Raw genomic sequence first — 16,817 nt, forward strand, 5'->3', positions numbered from 1 at the left:
TTTTCTGAGTGCTTCAGCCCTCTTCAAAAATAACAAAAACAACAAGCTTATACTGTTGCCCACACACCAGATAACAACCCTACCTTCGAGTCCACAACTACAGGGTAAAACACCTCAGTCAGTCAGCCAGCAACTGGTAGTTACATGTTGTGACTGACTCTGAACCCTCTCCTCCCCGCCAGCAGAAGAAGAGGTCAATCTGGCGTCTCGCCGCATGTCCGTCACTCCGTCCTGCACCTCCAGTAACTCTCACAGGAATTACTCCTTCCGCCGCGGCTCCGTGTGGTCAGTCCGCTCCGTGGTCAGCGCCGAGGGTAAGACTGTGTTACCGTGGCAACCACACACCTGCCCACTCACTTGTAGGGGTCATGTTCCAGTATCCATATTAGGATCCCACATAGAATGCTTGGCTAGTACATTGCTTCATTCTAAGTGGCATGCTAGTATAGATGTCAGGATGGTATTTTGAATGTTGGTCAGATTCAAGTCACATGGGGAGGAATAGGAAAGCAAATCCTCACCTGATAATATCTGATAAAAGCACCATGATAAAATCATGCCTTGACACAGAGCTTGTACATATGGTAACCTTCCTAACTACAGTAGAACACCTTCCTAACTACAGCAGAACACCTTCCTAACTACAGTAGAACACCTTCCTAACTACAGTATAACACCTTCCTAACTACAGTAGAACACCTTCCTAACTACAGTAGAACACCTTCCTAACTACAGTAGAACACCTTCCTAACTACAGTATAACACCTTCCTAACTACAGTAGAACACCTTCCTAACTACAGTAGGACATCCTCCTAACTACAGTAAAACACCTTCCTAAATACAGTATAACACCTTCCTAACTACAGGTGAACACCTTCCTAACTACAGTAGGACACCTTCCTAACTACAGTAGAACACCTTCCAAACTACAGTATAACACCTTCCTAACTACAGCATAACACCTTCCTAACTACAGTATAACACCTTCCTAACTACAGTAGAACCCCTTCCTAACTACAGTAGAACACCTTCCTAACTACAGTAGAACACCTTCCTAACTACAGTAGAACACCTTCCTAACTACAGGTGAACACCTTCCTAACTACAGTAGGACACCCTCCTAACTACAGTAGAACACCTTCCTAACTACAGTAGAACACCTTCCAAACTACAGTATAACACCTTCCTAACTACAGCAGAACACCTTCTTAACTACAGGTGAACACCTTCCTAACTACAGTAATACACCTTCCTAACTACAGTAGAATAAGGTGGTAGTGATTCATGGGTTGTTCTTGTCTACTAGATGAGGAGAACACTACGGAGCACACGCCCACTCATCACATGCTGCAGCCCCCCCAGGCCGTCTTCCCAGCATGCATCTGTGCCGCCGTCTTACCCATAGTGCACCTGATGGAGGACGGGGAGGTGCGAGAGGACGGTGTGGCAGGTGGGTGGTGTCGCTCAACACAAACTGTCATGTACTGTACTAGAGAGGCAGAGAGAGGGAGGGAGAGGGGGAGAGGATGAGAATAGAATACATTCTGTACAGGGTGAGATCAGAAACCTGTAGATGCATTCCATAGATACCCATAAGGCCACTCTAGAGTCCACTGTAACACAACACATTGCCTTTCATCACAATACACGCTGTTGAATAAAATAGAAAAGCAATGTTTCGGTCTGTCCTGATAAAACTCATGATCATTTTCTTATGATCCATTTACCATGATCCTGCAGTGAGTGCAGTGGCCCAGCAGATCCTGTGGAACTGTCTGATCGAAGACCCCGCCCTGGTGCTCAGGCACTTCCTGGAGAAGCTCACCGTTAGCAATCGACAGGTAGAGCAGCCGTTGTCCATCAAAATACTCTGCAGTCTCATATGATCGGACCAATAGAATCCTGCCCCTCTTCAGTATGTTGCTCAATCTATGTTGTTATGGACAAAATCTGTTGTTACTAGACTGCCTCCCTGTTTCAAAACGTCTTCAAAACATTTTCTCTGTACTAAATACAAAAATGACAGATGGAACCACACAAAAAGATTACGAGGCAGAACTCTAAAAGTTACTGTTTCTTTTTTCATGTTTTTTTTTCATGCTTTTTACAGCAGGCAGGGGAAAAGTTGTACACAGACGTTTCGGTTTGTATCACCTTCTTCATGTATTGGGTTAAGGTTGTTGAAGGTTGTTGAAGGTTGACCGGAATGTTACCTGCTTTTTCCCCCCACTGAACACAACCCCTCCTGTTGTTAATGTGTTTTTCTGTTGAGTTTGAACTGACACATGTTTCTATGTGTATCAGGACGAGCTGATGTACATGCTGAGGAAGCTGTTGATGAACATCGGTGACCTCCCAGCCCAGACCTCTCACATCCTCTTCAACTACCTGGTGAGACAAGACATCAGTCAATGTATATCAGACAGTAGCAGTATTGATCAATCCGATGACAAGATTAATGAAGACTGCTCTCTCTCTCCCTCTCTCTCTCTCTCTCTCTCTCTCTCTCTCCCTGTCTCTGTCTCTCTCTCTCCCTCTCTCTCTCTCTCTCTCTCTCTCTCTCTCTCTCTCTCTCTCTCTCTCTCCCTTTCTCTGTCTCTCTCTCTCTCTGTCTCTCTCTCTCTCTGTCTCTCTCTCTCTGTCTGTACCCTATTCACCTTTATGTCTGTCTGTCTGTCTGTCTGTCTGTCTGTCTGTCTGTCTGTCTCTCTCTGTCTGTACCCTATTCACCTTTATGTCTGTCTGTCACTCTCTCTCCCCCTAGGTGGGGCTGATTATGTACTTTGTGCGTACTCCGTGTGAGTGGGGTATGGATGCCATCTCGGCCACGCTGACCTTCCTGTGGGAGGTGGTGGGCTACGTGGAGGGGCTCTTCTTCAAGGACCTCAAACAGACCATGAAGAAGGAGCAGTGTGAGGTCAAGCTGCTGGTCACTGCATCCATGCCAGGTAAAGGCCATTTTAAAGGTTACCAGAAGGTTATCCCTGCCATGTAAAGGTCACTGGATGCCAATGGGAGTCCAGTCATTTGACTGTGTTCTATACTATAATGTTGACTGCTACATGTGGGTAATATAGTAAATTATGTATATCCTTGCAGGAACCAAGACCCTGGTAGTGCACGGGCAGAATGAGTGTGACATTCCTACCCAGCTGCCTGTACATGAAGACACTCAGTTTGAAGCCTTGCTCAAGGTAACTTCTCCTCATAGAGTTCATCTGCATTCTACAGATGATGACAGAACATTCTCAGGGATACACTGAAGTCATCCCCAATTCGTTGGCCTCTCTCTTCCCTAACAGGAGTGTTTGGAGTTCTTCAACATTCCCGAGTCTCGGTCGGCACACTACTTCCTCATGGACAAGCGCTGGAACCTCATTCACTATTCCAAGGTTGGAATTCCCATCCATTTCCAAGCGGTGTTATGAACTGTGAGGTTAGATGTCTAGAATGACCATGAGAATGTCTTCTCTATCAGTGACTACATAATGGGCTTTCTGACTGTCTTTCTCAACTTCAGACTTTTGTGAGGGACATCTATCCGTTCAGGAGGTCTGTGTCTCCCCAGCTCAACCTGGTCCACATGCTGCCAGAGAAAGGACAGGAACTCATTCAGAAACAGGTGTGTTATGTTTCAGGTTTAAATCTCGCCGTTAAAGCCACGCTCTGCAATTTGTGCACATCACCAAAGAGTACACACAGTATAAATGACTAAAAACCTCCCAACTGTGGCTTTAACCGTTTGAGAAGTGTGACCTTCTGTTTGCCTGTCCATATCTTTACTGGGTCCTGTCTCAGCCTCTTGTGCATACTCAGTGTGTCCCCTTCCTATCCCTCTCTAGGTGTTTTCCCGTAAACTGGAGGAGGTGGGCCGTGTTCTATTCCTCATCTCCCTGACCCAGAACATGCCGGCCATCCACAAACAGTCCCATGTGTCCATGCTCCAAGAAGACCTGCTCCGCCTGCCCTCCTTCCCCCGCACGGCCATCGACGGAGAGTTCTCTCTCTTCAGCGAGCCACAGGGTAAGACTGGAGTGGACCCGATCTTGAATGGTACCTGAGTGAACAAACAAGACAATAAACAGAGATGATCAGAGTTGGGGTCAATACCATTTTAATTCCGGTCAGTTCAGGAAGTTCACCGAAATTCCAATTCCAATTCTCTTCAATGCTTTTCAATGAGGACAACTTGGAATTTGAATTTGGTTTACTTTCTGAATTGACTGGAATTGGAAAGGAATTGACCCCAACCCTTGAGATTAGTTGCATTTTAAAATGAAGATGTAATAGAGTAAAGTACTGTACTACATTGTATATCTGTGGTGCATCTTCCAACTAGACAACACAGATCACAAAACAAAAGTCTACCAACACTTGGGAAGCATGAAAGTCTTCATTTCAAAGGGGCTTCCATAGTGAGTTAGCCCCATATTGTGCTATCCTCTCCCCAGGCAAGGAGCTCTTCGGCCTGGACACTCTCCACAAAGTCCTGTGGATCAAACTACTAGAAGAGATGTTTCTGGGCATGCCCAGTGAGTACCCGTGGGGGGACGAGATCATGCTCTTCCTGAACGTGTTCAACGGTGCCCTGCTGCTGCACCCCGAGGACAGCGCCCTCCTCAGGCAGTACACGGCTACTGCCATCAACACGGCCGTTCACTTCAACCACCTGTTCTCCCTGAGTGGATACCAGTGGCTCCTCCCCACCATGTTGCAGGTAGGTAGTACAGTTCTAGGATCAGTTTACAGGTCCAGCAGGTTGTTGTTCTCTATTAGAGGTTGAAAATGTGGAACTAATCTTAGATCAGTTTCATGGTGCTACTTCATCCACCTGCTGGGGTTAAAGGTTAGAGATCTAGGATAAATGTAGCCTCCCTAAATCCTAACCCCAACCATTACAGGAAGAAGTCACATAACTGAGCTTATATCAATGCAACCTTGGAACCATGCCAACCACTGCCCAAATGTGTCTCACAATCTGTGGTCATTGTGAGGGGGGCGGCGGGCGGCAGGTAGCCTTGTGGATAAGAGCGTTGGAACAGTAACCGAAAGGTCGCTGGTTTGAATCCGCGAGCCGGCAAGGTGGAAAATTGTGCCGTTCGGCTCTTGAGCCCAACAACAACTGCTTCCCAGGCGCCGATGACGTTGATTAGGGCAGCCCCCCGCACATCTCTGGTTCAGAGGGGTTGCGTCAAATGCAGAACACACATTGGTCGAATGCATTCAGTTTTGCAACTGACTAGGCATTCCCTTTCTGTGAGTCAGTCTCACTGCATAATATAGCGCTGACTTACAGAAACACAGGCTGGGCTGGGTCAGGTTAGAGTTGAGTTGAAGCTTGGGAGCAGACGTTTATAGCCACTAGCAACGCATGGTCAATATGTTGACAATGGAACTCACCGGGGCTTCATCATGGAAGACTTACACAGAGAGCAGTGCAGGTCAATCCCAAATGCAGCTGGGTTTATTTAGTCTTGATCTGGGAAATTGTGCTGCTGACAACTCAGCAGACAAACATTTATTGCATTGAACCCTATATAATAGCCCATGTTTCTTACTAAGCTTTGATATACTCTACTACATAACATTTGATTGAGACCTCTACCTCCATTGGCCTCGGAAAGGGCCCACACAGAATCCTCCTAACAAGTTGTGTGATTAGAGAAACATTCACATGGTTGCCATGGTGTGAAAGGCAGGACATCAACTATAGTATTTATAGCAAATGATTTGAATACTTCCAATAGAAGTCGTTGATTCGGCCACATTATTTGAAAATCCTTAAATACACAGTAAATAAGTATTTAAAATACAAATACATAAGTGCTGGTGCCAGATGCTGCTTCAACCTAGCTCTAGGAGGCCACAGAGATTACAGACCAAATCCCACAATGCATTCTGAATTGGGCCTAAACATGGTGTTGCAGTATGACAATGCATCCTTACAAGCTCATATGATTACTCCCTGTAATGTGTTGTAGTTCTATGCTGACTATGACAGTAACCCACTGTAATGTGTTGTAGTCCTATGCTGACTATGACAGTAACCCACTGTAATGTGTTGTAGTCCTATGCTGACTATGACAGTAACCCACTGTAATGTGTTGTAGTCCTATGCTGACTATGACAGTAACCCACTGTAATGTGTTGTAGTCCTATGCTGACTATGACAGTAACCCACTGTAATGTGTTGTAGTCCTATGCTGACTATGAGAGTAACCCACTGTAATGTGTTGTAGTCCTCTATGCTGACTATGACAGTAACACACTGTAATGTGTTGTAGTCCTCTATGCTGACTATGACAGTAACCCACTGTAATGTGTTGTAGTCCTCTATGCTGACTATGACAGTAACCCACTGTAATGTGTTGTAGTCCTCTATGCTGACTATGAGAGTAACCCACTGTAATGTGTTGTAGTCCTATGCTGACTATGACAGTAACCCACTGTAATGTGTTGTAGTCCTATGCTGACTATGAGAGTAACCCACTGTAATGTGTTGTAGTCCTATGCTGACTATGACAGTAACCCACTGTAATGTGTTGTAGTCCTCTATGCTGACTATGACAGTAACCCACTGTAATGTGTTGTAGTCCTATGCTGACTATGACAGTAACCCACTGTAATGTGTTGTAGTCCTATGCTGACTATGACAGTAACCCACTGTAATGTGTTGTAGTCCTATGCTGACTATGACAGTAACCCACTGTAATGTGTTGTAGTCCTATGCTGACTATGACAGTAACCCACTGTAATGTGTTGTAGTCCTATGCTGACTATGACAGTAACCCACTGTAATGTGTTGTAGTCCTATGCTGACTATGAGAGTAACCCACTGTAATGTGTTGTAGTCCTATGCTGACTATGAGAGTAACCCACTGTAATGTGTTGTAGTCCTATGCTTACAATGACAGTAACCCACTGTAATGTGTTGTAGTCCTATGCTGACTATGACAGTAACCCACTGTAATGTGTTGTAGTCCTATGCTGACTATGACAGTAACCCACTGTAATGTGTTGTAGTCCTATGCTGACTATGACAGTAACCCACTGTAATGTGTTGTAGTCCTATGCTGACTATGAGAGTAACCCACTGTAATGTGTTGTAGTCCTATGCTGACTATGACAGTAACCCACTGTAATGTGTTGTAGTCCTATGCTGACTATGAGAGTAACCCACTGTAATGTGTTGTAGTCCTATGCTGACTATGACAGTAACCCACTGTAATGTGTTGTAGTCCTATGCTGACTATGACAGTAACCCACTGTAATGTGTTGTAGTCCTATTCTGACTATGACAGTAACCCACTGTAATGTGTTGTAGTCCTATGCTGACTATGACAGTAACCCACTGTAATGTGTTGTAGTCCTATGCTGACTATGACAGTAACCCACTGTAATGTGTTGTAGTCCTATGCTGACTATGACAGTAACCCACTGTAATGTGTTGTAGTCCTATGCTGACTATGACAGTAACCCACTGTAATGTGTTGTAGTCCTATGCTGACTGTGAGAGTAACCCACTGTAATGTGTTGTAGTCCTCTATGCTGACTATGACAGTAACCCACTGTAATGTGTTGTAGTCCTCTATGCTGACTATGACAGTAACCCACTGTAATGTGTTGTAGTCCTCTATGCTGACTATGACAGTAACCCACTGTAATGTGTTGTAGTCCTCTATGCTGACTATGAGAGTAACCCACTGTAATGTGTTGTAGTCCTATGCTGACTATGACAGTAACCCACTGTAATGTGTTGTAGTCCTATGCTGACTATGAGAGTAACCCACTGTAATGTGTTGTAGTCCTATGCTGACTATGAGAGTAACCCACTGTAATGTGTTGTAGTCCTATGCTGACTATGACAGTAACCCACTGTAATGTGTTGTAGTCCTCTATGCTGACTATGACAGTAACCCACTGTAATGTGTTGTAGTCCTATGCTGACTATGACAGTAACCCACTGTAATGTGTTGTAGTCCTATGCTGACTATGACAGTAACCCACTGTAATGTGTTGTAGTCCTATGCTGACTATGACAGTAACCCACTGTAATGTGTTGTAGTCCTATGCTGACTATGACAGTAACCCACTGTAATGTGTTGTAGTCCTATGCTGACTATGACAGTAACCCACTGTAATGTGTTGTAGTCCTATGCTGACTATGAGAGTAACCCACTGTAATGTGTTGTAGTCCTATGCTGACTATGAGAGTAACCCACTGTAATGTGTTGTAGTCCTATGCTTACAATGACAGTAACCCACTGTAATGTGTTGTAGTCCTATGCTGACTATGACAGTAACCCACTGTAATGTGTTGTAGTCCTATGCTGACTATGACAGTAACCCACTGTAATGTGTTGTAGTCCTATGCTGACTATGACAGTAACCCACTGTAATGTGTTGTAGTCCTATGCTGACTATGAGAGTAACCCACTGTAATGTGTTGTAGTCCTATGCTGACTATGACAGTAACCCACTGTAATGTGTTGTAGTCCTATGCTGACTATGAGAGTAACCCACTGTAATGTGTTGTAGTCCTATGCTGACTATGACAGTAACCCACTGTAATGTGTTGTAGTCCTATGCTGACTATGACAGTAACCCACTGTAATGTGTTGTAGTCCTATTCTGACTATGACAGTAACCCACTGTAATGTGTTGTAGTCCTATGCTGACTATGACAGTAACCCACTGTAATGTGTTGTAGTCCTATGCTGACTATGACAGTAACCCACTGTAATGTGTTGTAGTCCTATGCTGACTATGACAGTAACCCACTGTAATGTGTTGTAGTCCTATGCTGACTATGACAGTAACCCACTGTAATGTGTTGTAGTCCTATGCTGACTGTGAGAGTAACCCACTGTAATGTGTTGTAGTCCTCTATGCTGACTATGACAGTAACCCACTGTAATGTGTTGTAGTCCTCTATGCTGACTATGACAGTATCAAATCAAATCAAATCAAATCAAATTTTTATTTGTCACATACACATGGTTAGCAGATGTTAATGCGAGTGTAGCGAAATGCTTGTGCTTCTAGTTCCGACAATGCAGTAATAACAAGTAATCTAACTAACAATTCCAAAACTACTGTCTTGTACACAGTGTAAGGGGATAAAGAATATGTACATAAGGATATATGAATGAGTGATGGTACAGAGCAGCATAGGCAAGATACAGTAGATGGTATCGGGTACAGTATGTACAAATGAGATGAGTATGTAAACAAAGTGGCATAGTATAGTATAAAGTGGCTAGTGATACATGTATTACATAAGGATACCGTCGATGATATAGAGTACAGTATATACGTATGCATATGAGATGAATAATGTAGGGTAAGTAACATTTATATAAGGTAGCATTGTTTAAAGTGGCTAGTGATATATTTACATCATTTCCCATCAATTCCCATTATTAAAGTGGCTGGAGTTGAGTCAGTGTCAGTGTGTTGGCAGCAGCCACTCAGTGTTAGTGGTGGCTGTTTAACAGTCTGATGGCCTTGAGATAGAAGCTGTTTTTCAGTCTCTCGGTCCCAGCTTTGATGCACCTGTACTGACCTCGCCTTCTGGATGATAGCGGGGTGAACAGGCAGTGGCTCGGGTGGTTGATGTCCTTGATGATCTTTATGGCCTTCCTGTGACATCGGGTGGTGTAGGTGTCCTGGAGGGCAGGTAGTTTGCCCCCGGTGATGCGTTGTGCAGACCTCACTACCCTCTGGAGAGCCTTACGGTTGAGGGCGGTGCAGTTGCCATACCAGGCGGTGATACAGCCCGCCAGGATGCTCTCGATTGTGCATCTGTAGAAGTTTGTGAGTGCTTTTGGTGACAAGCCGAATTTCTTCAGCCTCCTGAGGTTGAAGAGGCGCTGCTGCGCCTTCTTCACGATGCTGTCTGTGTGAGTGGACCAATTCAGTTTGTCTGTGATGTGTATGCCGAGGAACTTAAAACTTGCTACCCTCTCCACTACTGTTCCATCGATGTGGATAGGGGGGTGTTCCCTCTGCTGTTTCCTGAAGTCCACAATCATCTCCTTAGTTTTGTTGACGTTGAGTGTGAGGTTGTTTTCCTGACACCACACTCCGAGGGCCCTCACCTCCTCCCTGTAGGCCGTCTCATCGTTGTTGGTAATCAAGCCTACCACTGTTGTGTCGTCCGCAAACTTGATGATTGAGTTGGAGGCGTGCGTGGCCACGCAGTCGTGGGTGAACAGGGAGTACAGGAGAGGGCTCAGAACGCAACCTTGTGGGGCCCCAGTGTTGAGGATCAGCGGGGAGGAGATGTTGTTGCCTACCCTCACCACCTGGGGGCGGCCCGTCAGGAAGTCCAGTACCCAGTTGCACAGGGCGGGGTCGAGACCCAGGGTCTCGAGCTTGATGACGAGCTTGGAGGGTACTATGGTGTTGAATGCCGAGCTGTAGTCGATGAACAGCATTCTCACATAGGTATTCCTCTTGTCCAGATGGGTTAGGGCAGTGTGCAGTGTGGTTGAGATTGCATCGTCTGTGGACCTATTTGGGCGGTAAGCAAATTGGAGTGGGTCTAGGGTGTCAGGTAGGGTGGAGGTGATATGGTCCTTGACTAGTCTCTCAAAGCACTTCATGATGACGGATGTGAGTGCTACGGGGCGGTAGTCATTTAGCTCAGTTACCTTAGCTTTCTTGGGAACAGGAACAATGGTGGCCCTCTTGAAGCATGTGGGAACAGCAGACTGGTATAGGGATTGATTGAATATGTCCGTAAACACACCGGCCAGCTGGTCTGCGCATGCTCTGAGGGCGCGGCTGGGGATGCCATCTGGGCCTGCAGCCTTGCGAGGGTTAACACGTTTAAATGTCTTACTCACCTCGGCTGCAGTGAAGGAGAGACCGCATGTTTTCGTTGCAGGCCGTGTCAGTGGCACTGTATTGTCCTCAAAGCGGGCAAAAAAGTTATTTAGTCTGCCTGGGAGCAAGACATCCTGGTCCGTGACTGGGCTGGGTTTCTTCCTGTAGTCCGTGATTGACTGTAGACCCTGCCACATGCCTCTTGTGTCTGAGCCGTTGAATTGAGATTCTACTTTGTCTCTGTACTGGCGCTTAGCTTGTTTGATAGCCTTGCGGAGGGAATAGCTGCACTGTTTGTATTCGGTCATGTTACCAGACACCTTGCCCTGATTAAAAGCAGTGGTTCGCGCTTTCAGTTTCACACGAATGCTGCCATCAATCCACGGTTTCTGGTTAGGGAATGTTTTAATCGTTGCTATGGGAACGACATCTTCAACGCACGTTCTAATGAACTCGCACACCGAATCAGCGTATTCGTCAATGTTGTTATCTGACGCAATACGAAACATCTCCCAGTCCACGTGATGGAAGCAGTCTTGGAGTGTGGAGTCAGCTTGGTCGGACCAGCGTTGGACAGACCTCAGCGTGGGAGCCTCTTGTTTTAGTTTCTGTCTGTAGGCAGGGATCAACAAAATGGAGTCGTGGTCAGATTTTCCGAAAGGGGGGCGGGGCAGGGCCTTATATGCGTCGCGGAAGTTAGAGTAACAATGGTCCAAGGTCTTTCCTCCCCTGGTTGCGCAATCGATATGCTGATAAAATTTGGGGAGTCTTGTTTTCAGATTAGCCTTGTTAAAATCCCCAGCTACAATGAATGCAGCCTCCGGATAAATTGTTTCCAGTTTGCAGAGAGTTAAATAAAGTTCGTTCAGAGCCATCGATGTGTCTGCTTGGGGGGGGATATATACGGCTGTGATTATAATCGAAGAGAATTCTCTTGGTAGATAATGCGGTCTACATTTGATTGTGAGGAATTCTAAATCAGGTGAACAGAAGGATTTGAGTTCCTGTATGTTTCTTTCATCGCACCATGTCACGTTAGTCATAAGGCATACGCCCCCGCCCCTCTTTTTACCAGAAAGATGTTTTTTCCTGTCTGCGCGATGCGTGGAGAAACCTGTTGGCTGCACCGCTTCGGATAGCGTCTCTCCAGTAAGCCACGTTTCCGTGAAGCAAAGAACGTTACAGTCTCTGATGTCCCTCTGGAATGCTACCCTTGCTCGGATTTCATCAACCTTGTTGTCAAGAGACTGGACATTGGCAAGAAGAATGCTAGGGAGTGGTGTGCGCTGTGCCCGTCTCCGGAGTCTGACCAGAAGACCGCCTCGTTTCCCTCTCTTTCGGAGTCGTTTTTTTGGGTCGCTGCATAGGATCCACTCCGTTGTCCTGTTTGTAAGGCAGAACACAGGATCCGCGTCGCGAAAAACATATTCTTGGTCGTACTGATGGTGAGTTGATGCTGATCTTATATTCAGTAGTTCTTCTCGACTGTATGTAATGAAACCTAAGATGACCTGGGGTACTAATGTAAGAAATAACACGTAAAAAAACAAAAAACCCACTGTAATGTGTTGTAGTCCTCTATGCTGACTATGACAGTAACCCACTGTAATGTGTTGTAGTCCTCTATGCTGACTATGAGAGTAACCCACTGTAATGTGTTGTAGTCCTATGCTGACTATGACAGTAACCCACTGTAATGTGTTGTAGTCCTATGCTGACTATGAGAGTAACCCACTGTAATGTGTTGTAGTCCTATGCTGACTATGAGAGTAACCCACTGTAATGTGTTGTAGTCCTATGCTGACTATGACAGTAACCCACTGTAATGTGTTGTAGTCCTCTATGCTGACTATGACAGTAACCCACTGTAATGTGTTGTAGTCCTATGCTGACTATGACAGTATCCCACTGTAATGTGTTGTAGTCCTATGCTGACTATGACAATAACCCACTGTAATGTGTTGTAGTCCTATGCTGACTATGACAGTAACCCACTGTAATGTGTTGTAGTCCTATGCTGACTATGACAGTAACCCACTGTAATGTGTTGTAGTCCTATGCTGACTATGACAGTAACCCACTGTAATGTGTTGTAGTCCTATGCTGACTATGAGAGTAACCCACTGTAATGTGTTGTAGTCCTATGCTGACTATGAGAGTAACCCACTGTAATGTGTTGTAGTCCTATGCTTACAATGACAGTAACCCACTGTAATGTGTTGTAGTCCTATGCTGACTATGACAGTAACCCACTGTAATGTGTTGTAGTCCTATGCTGACTATGACAGTAACCCACTGTAATGTGTTGTAGTCCTATGCTGACTATGACAGTAACCCACTGTAATGTGTTGTAGTCCTATGCTGACTATGACAGTAACCCACTGTAATGTGTTGTAGTCCTATGCTGACTATGACAGTAACCCACTGTAATGTGTTGTAGTCCTATGCTGACTATGAGAGTAACCCACTGTAATGTGTTGTAGTCCTATGCTGACTATGACAGTAACCCACTGTAATGTGTTGTAGTCCTATGCTGACTATGACAGTAACCCACTGTAATGTGTTGTAGTCCTATTCTGACTATGACAGTAACCCACTGTAATGTGTTGTAGTCCTATGCTGACTATGACAGTAACCCACTGTAATGTGTTGTAGTCCTATGCTGACTATGAGAGTAACCCACTGTAATGTGTTGTAGTCCTATGCTGACTATGACAGTAACCCACTGTAATGTGTTGTAGTCCTATGCTGACTATGAGAGTAACCCGCTGCTGAGACAGGGGATAGAGTTCTGCGTCAGACAGTTCTACATCCTGCACCGTAAACCCTTCATCCTCCAGCTGTTTGCCAGCGTGGCCCCACTGCTGGAGTTCACAGTAAGTGTGTTTGCATAAGCACCTCTCTGATTCAGAGGGGTTAAATGTGGAAGACACATTTCAGTTGTGCAACTGACTAGGTCTCCCCTTATGAGCGTATCTGCATCTGCGTGTGTTGTTTAACCATGTGACTGTCTCTCTCCCAGACCTGCACCAGTACAGGCCTGTCTAAGGGGGTGTCTGCTCAGTGCCTGTTTGACCTGCTGGTCTCTCTGGAGGGAGAGACGCGTGATACCCTGGATGCCCTGGAGCTGGTCAAGGCTGAAAAACCCCTACGATCCCTGGGTAACACCACCACCTCAACCCCCCTGGGTCCCATCACTCAGGACTATTATATCATTAGAGGTTGTGTCTGACATGGCACCCTGTTCAATATCCTGTGTGCCATTTATCAGACGCTTCTATCCAAAACGACTTACGGTCATGCATACATTGTACGTACAGATGGTTCCAGGATTCGAACCCACCATCCATGCTCTCCCAACTGAGCTACAGAGGACCATTTTCCCTATACTGTTCTACCTTTGACTAGCCCACATCGTTTTGCTGGCGTGGATTCCCATTGTTTTAAGAGAGGAGTTGTTTTAATGACAGCGTGAGCTGATCAGGACTCTTACTAAGGCCTGGAGTTTCTCATTGTCAGGATTCTCCTAGTTAATAGACTCTTACTAAGGCCTGGAGTTTCTCATTGTCAGGATTCTCCTAGTTAATAGACTCTTACTAAGGCCTGGAGTTTCTCATTGTCAGGATTCTCCTAGTTAATAGACTCTTACTAAGGCCTGGAGTTTCTCATTGTCAGGATTCTCCTAGTTAATAGACTCTTACTAAGGCCTGGAGTTTCTCATTGTCAGGATTCTCCTAGTTAATAGACTCTTACTAAGGCCTGGAGTTTCTCATTGTCAGGATTCTCCTAGTTAATAGACTCTTACTAAGGCCTGGAGTTTCTCATTGTCAGGATTCTCCTAGTTATATTAAACAATAGAACTTGACTGATAATGGTCATGTTCTTCCTATAGTATATTTTAAGTCCTGAAAGTGCTACAGCATGAATTCCAGTGGTTCCCTCTGTTTCAGACTTCTGCTATGGTAGTGAGGACCTGGCCTTCTCCATCAGTGAGTCCATCAAGCTGTGTGTGACGGTGGTGGCCTACGCCCCAGAGTCTTTCAGGAGGTGTGGTTTCACATCACTCACCGCCAAACCAGTATATCAACATTGTACAGTAGTCTTACTAAATGCTAACGCCCTCTCCTATCCGTGCGTGTTTATGTTTATGCGTTGCATGTGTGCACGGTATCAGCCTACAGATGCTGATGGTGCTGGAGGCCCTGGTGCCGTGTTTTCTCCAGAAGCTGAAGAGCAACACCATGACCATGGAGTCAGCCTCGGCAGCGCGGGACGAGATCGCCGCCATCGCCGCCCTGGCCACCTCCCTGCAGGCCCTGCTCTACAGCTCAGAGACCCTCACACGGTCAGACACACACACACACTCACACACACACACACACACACACACACACACATCCGTGCATCTGTTAATCAGATATGGCCCATCATGTCTTTCTTAACGTATGTTCCAAGCCCTAATTGAATGTGACATTTGTCCTTTTTCTCTGCTATCTTCCTCCCCTCCCTCCCATCCCCACCCCTCCTATCCCCTCTCAGGCCTATGACTGCCCCCCAGTTGAGTCGCTGTGATCAGGGACACAAAGGTGCAACGACTGCCAACCACGCCATGTCTGGAGGGCCCAACACCAGGTGTGGAGTAGCCTTTACACCTGCCGGATTGTGTCCAAAATGGCACCCCTAATGCACTACCTTTGGCCAGAGCCATAGGGCTGTAGTGCACTATATAGGGAAAAGGGTGTTCTTTTGGACATAGTATTGATTTATTTCACGTTCATTTAAGTCTCTTAAAGAAACTGTCCACTTGGCTGTTATTAACATACTGTTCTGTTACTTTTCCTAATTCTCTTCATAACTGTTAAACATAAATCTATTGTTTGTTGTCCCTGGATGCTGTTGCCGTAGTGATATCCTAAAGAAACCTATGTACAGGTCATCATCACAACAGAAGAAAATACCCCCAAAGACAATAGAAGATGTCCCATGTGTTTACACCACAGTTTGTACAGAGGATCATGTTTCATGGATGCTTGTTTGTGTCGTGTACTCGTGTTGCTTGGTGTCAATGTCAGTCGCCTTGTGTCCGGCATCAGGGACAACCTTCACCTGTTGGAGGAGGGCCAGGGGATGCCTCGCGAGGAGATGGACGAGCGGATCGCCCGTGAGGAGTTTCGCCGGCCCCGGGAGTCCCTCCTGAACATCTGCACTGAGTTCTACAAGCACTGCGGCCCGCGCCTCAAGATCCTGCAGAACGTGGCCGGGGAACCCCGTGTCACCGCCTTAGAGCTGCTGGACATCAAGTCCCACATGAGGTGAAGGGTTGGATTTAGTGCCTAGTGTTTCAACCAGGTGGAAACTATCCTCATTCAATGCCCAATGTGCAGCACCCACCTGGGTGAAAGTGGCCACGAATGAGACACACTTTAACCGGGTATGACATCACTATTCACTCAGCTATGGTATGGACGCATACAGGGACCTGATTTGCAGAAACGTTTAGAATTGTTCGTGTGCGGTTGTGTGTGTACAATCTGTATGCCTTTTTGTGTGTGGATGAGTGCGATGTGTGTGTGTGTAATTCCCTGACTGTGCATGCGGTTGTGCATGTCTATATGATTGCATGTGTGTTTTTGTGTCTGATCATTTTGTGTGTTTGTGTGTGTGGGAATGTGTTTTCCCCCAGATTGGCAGAGATCGCCCACTCCCTCCTCAAGCTGGCCCCCTACGACAGCCTGACCATGGAGAGCCGAGGCCTGCGGCGCTACGTCACTGGGATGCTGCCCATCACCGATTGGTCGTCCGAGGCCGTGCGGCCCGCCCTCATCCTTATCCTGAAGCGGCTTGACCGCATGTTCAACAAGATCCACAAGATGCCTACGCTCAGGTGCGCTCGCCCACAGGCTCTGTGCTCCAGGTCTGTTGCCGCGCTGCGCGCCCTTTAACCCTTGCTCCTTCACAACTGTACCGTACTGTGGTGTTACAGTGG

At 46.1% G+C, this 16,817-nt stretch overlaps 1 protein-coding gene across 1 annotated transcript in view; it reads left to right on the forward strand.

Annotated features, from left to right (window-relative positions):
• LOC139413985 (protein unc-80 homolog) overlaps positions 1 to 16,817 on the forward strand; it is a 48,914-nt gene that overhangs the window by 810 nt on the left and 31,287 nt on the right. The window contains exons 2-18 of the mRNA XM_071161870.1: positions 183 to 314; positions 1,308 to 1,451; positions 1,742 to 1,842; positions 2,306 to 2,392; positions 2,766 to 2,949; positions 3,101 to 3,195; positions 3,304 to 3,393; positions 3,522 to 3,623; positions 3,844 to 4,024; positions 4,453 to 4,718; positions 13,573 to 13,707; positions 13,854 to 13,992; positions 14,782 to 14,878; positions 15,006 to 15,176; positions 15,371 to 15,463; positions 15,925 to 16,143; positions 16,515 to 16,715. Of these exons, the coding sequence (XP_071017971.1) occupies positions 183 to 314; positions 1,308 to 1,451; positions 1,742 to 1,842; positions 2,306 to 2,392; positions 2,766 to 2,949; positions 3,101 to 3,195; positions 3,304 to 3,393; positions 3,522 to 3,623; positions 3,844 to 4,024; positions 4,453 to 4,718; positions 13,573 to 13,707; positions 13,854 to 13,992; positions 14,782 to 14,878; positions 15,006 to 15,176; positions 15,371 to 15,463; positions 15,925 to 16,143; positions 16,515 to 16,715 (2,437 nt within the window). The remainder of the gene's footprint in view (positions 1 to 182; positions 315 to 1,307; positions 1,452 to 1,741; positions 1,843 to 2,305; positions 2,393 to 2,765; positions 2,950 to 3,100; positions 3,196 to 3,303; positions 3,394 to 3,521; positions 3,624 to 3,843; positions 4,025 to 4,452; positions 4,719 to 13,572; positions 13,708 to 13,853; positions 13,993 to 14,781; positions 14,879 to 15,005; positions 15,177 to 15,370; positions 15,464 to 15,924; positions 16,144 to 16,514; positions 16,716 to 16,817) is intronic.

The sequence above is a fragment of the Oncorhynchus clarkii genome, chromosome 7 (genome assembly GCF_045791955.1).
Source record: "Oncorhynchus clarkii lewisi isolate Uvic-CL-2024 chromosome 7, UVic_Ocla_1.0, whole genome shotgun sequence".
NCBI classification, from domain to species: domain Eukaryota; kingdom Metazoa; phylum Chordata; class Actinopteri; order Salmoniformes; family Salmonidae; genus Oncorhynchus; species Oncorhynchus clarkii.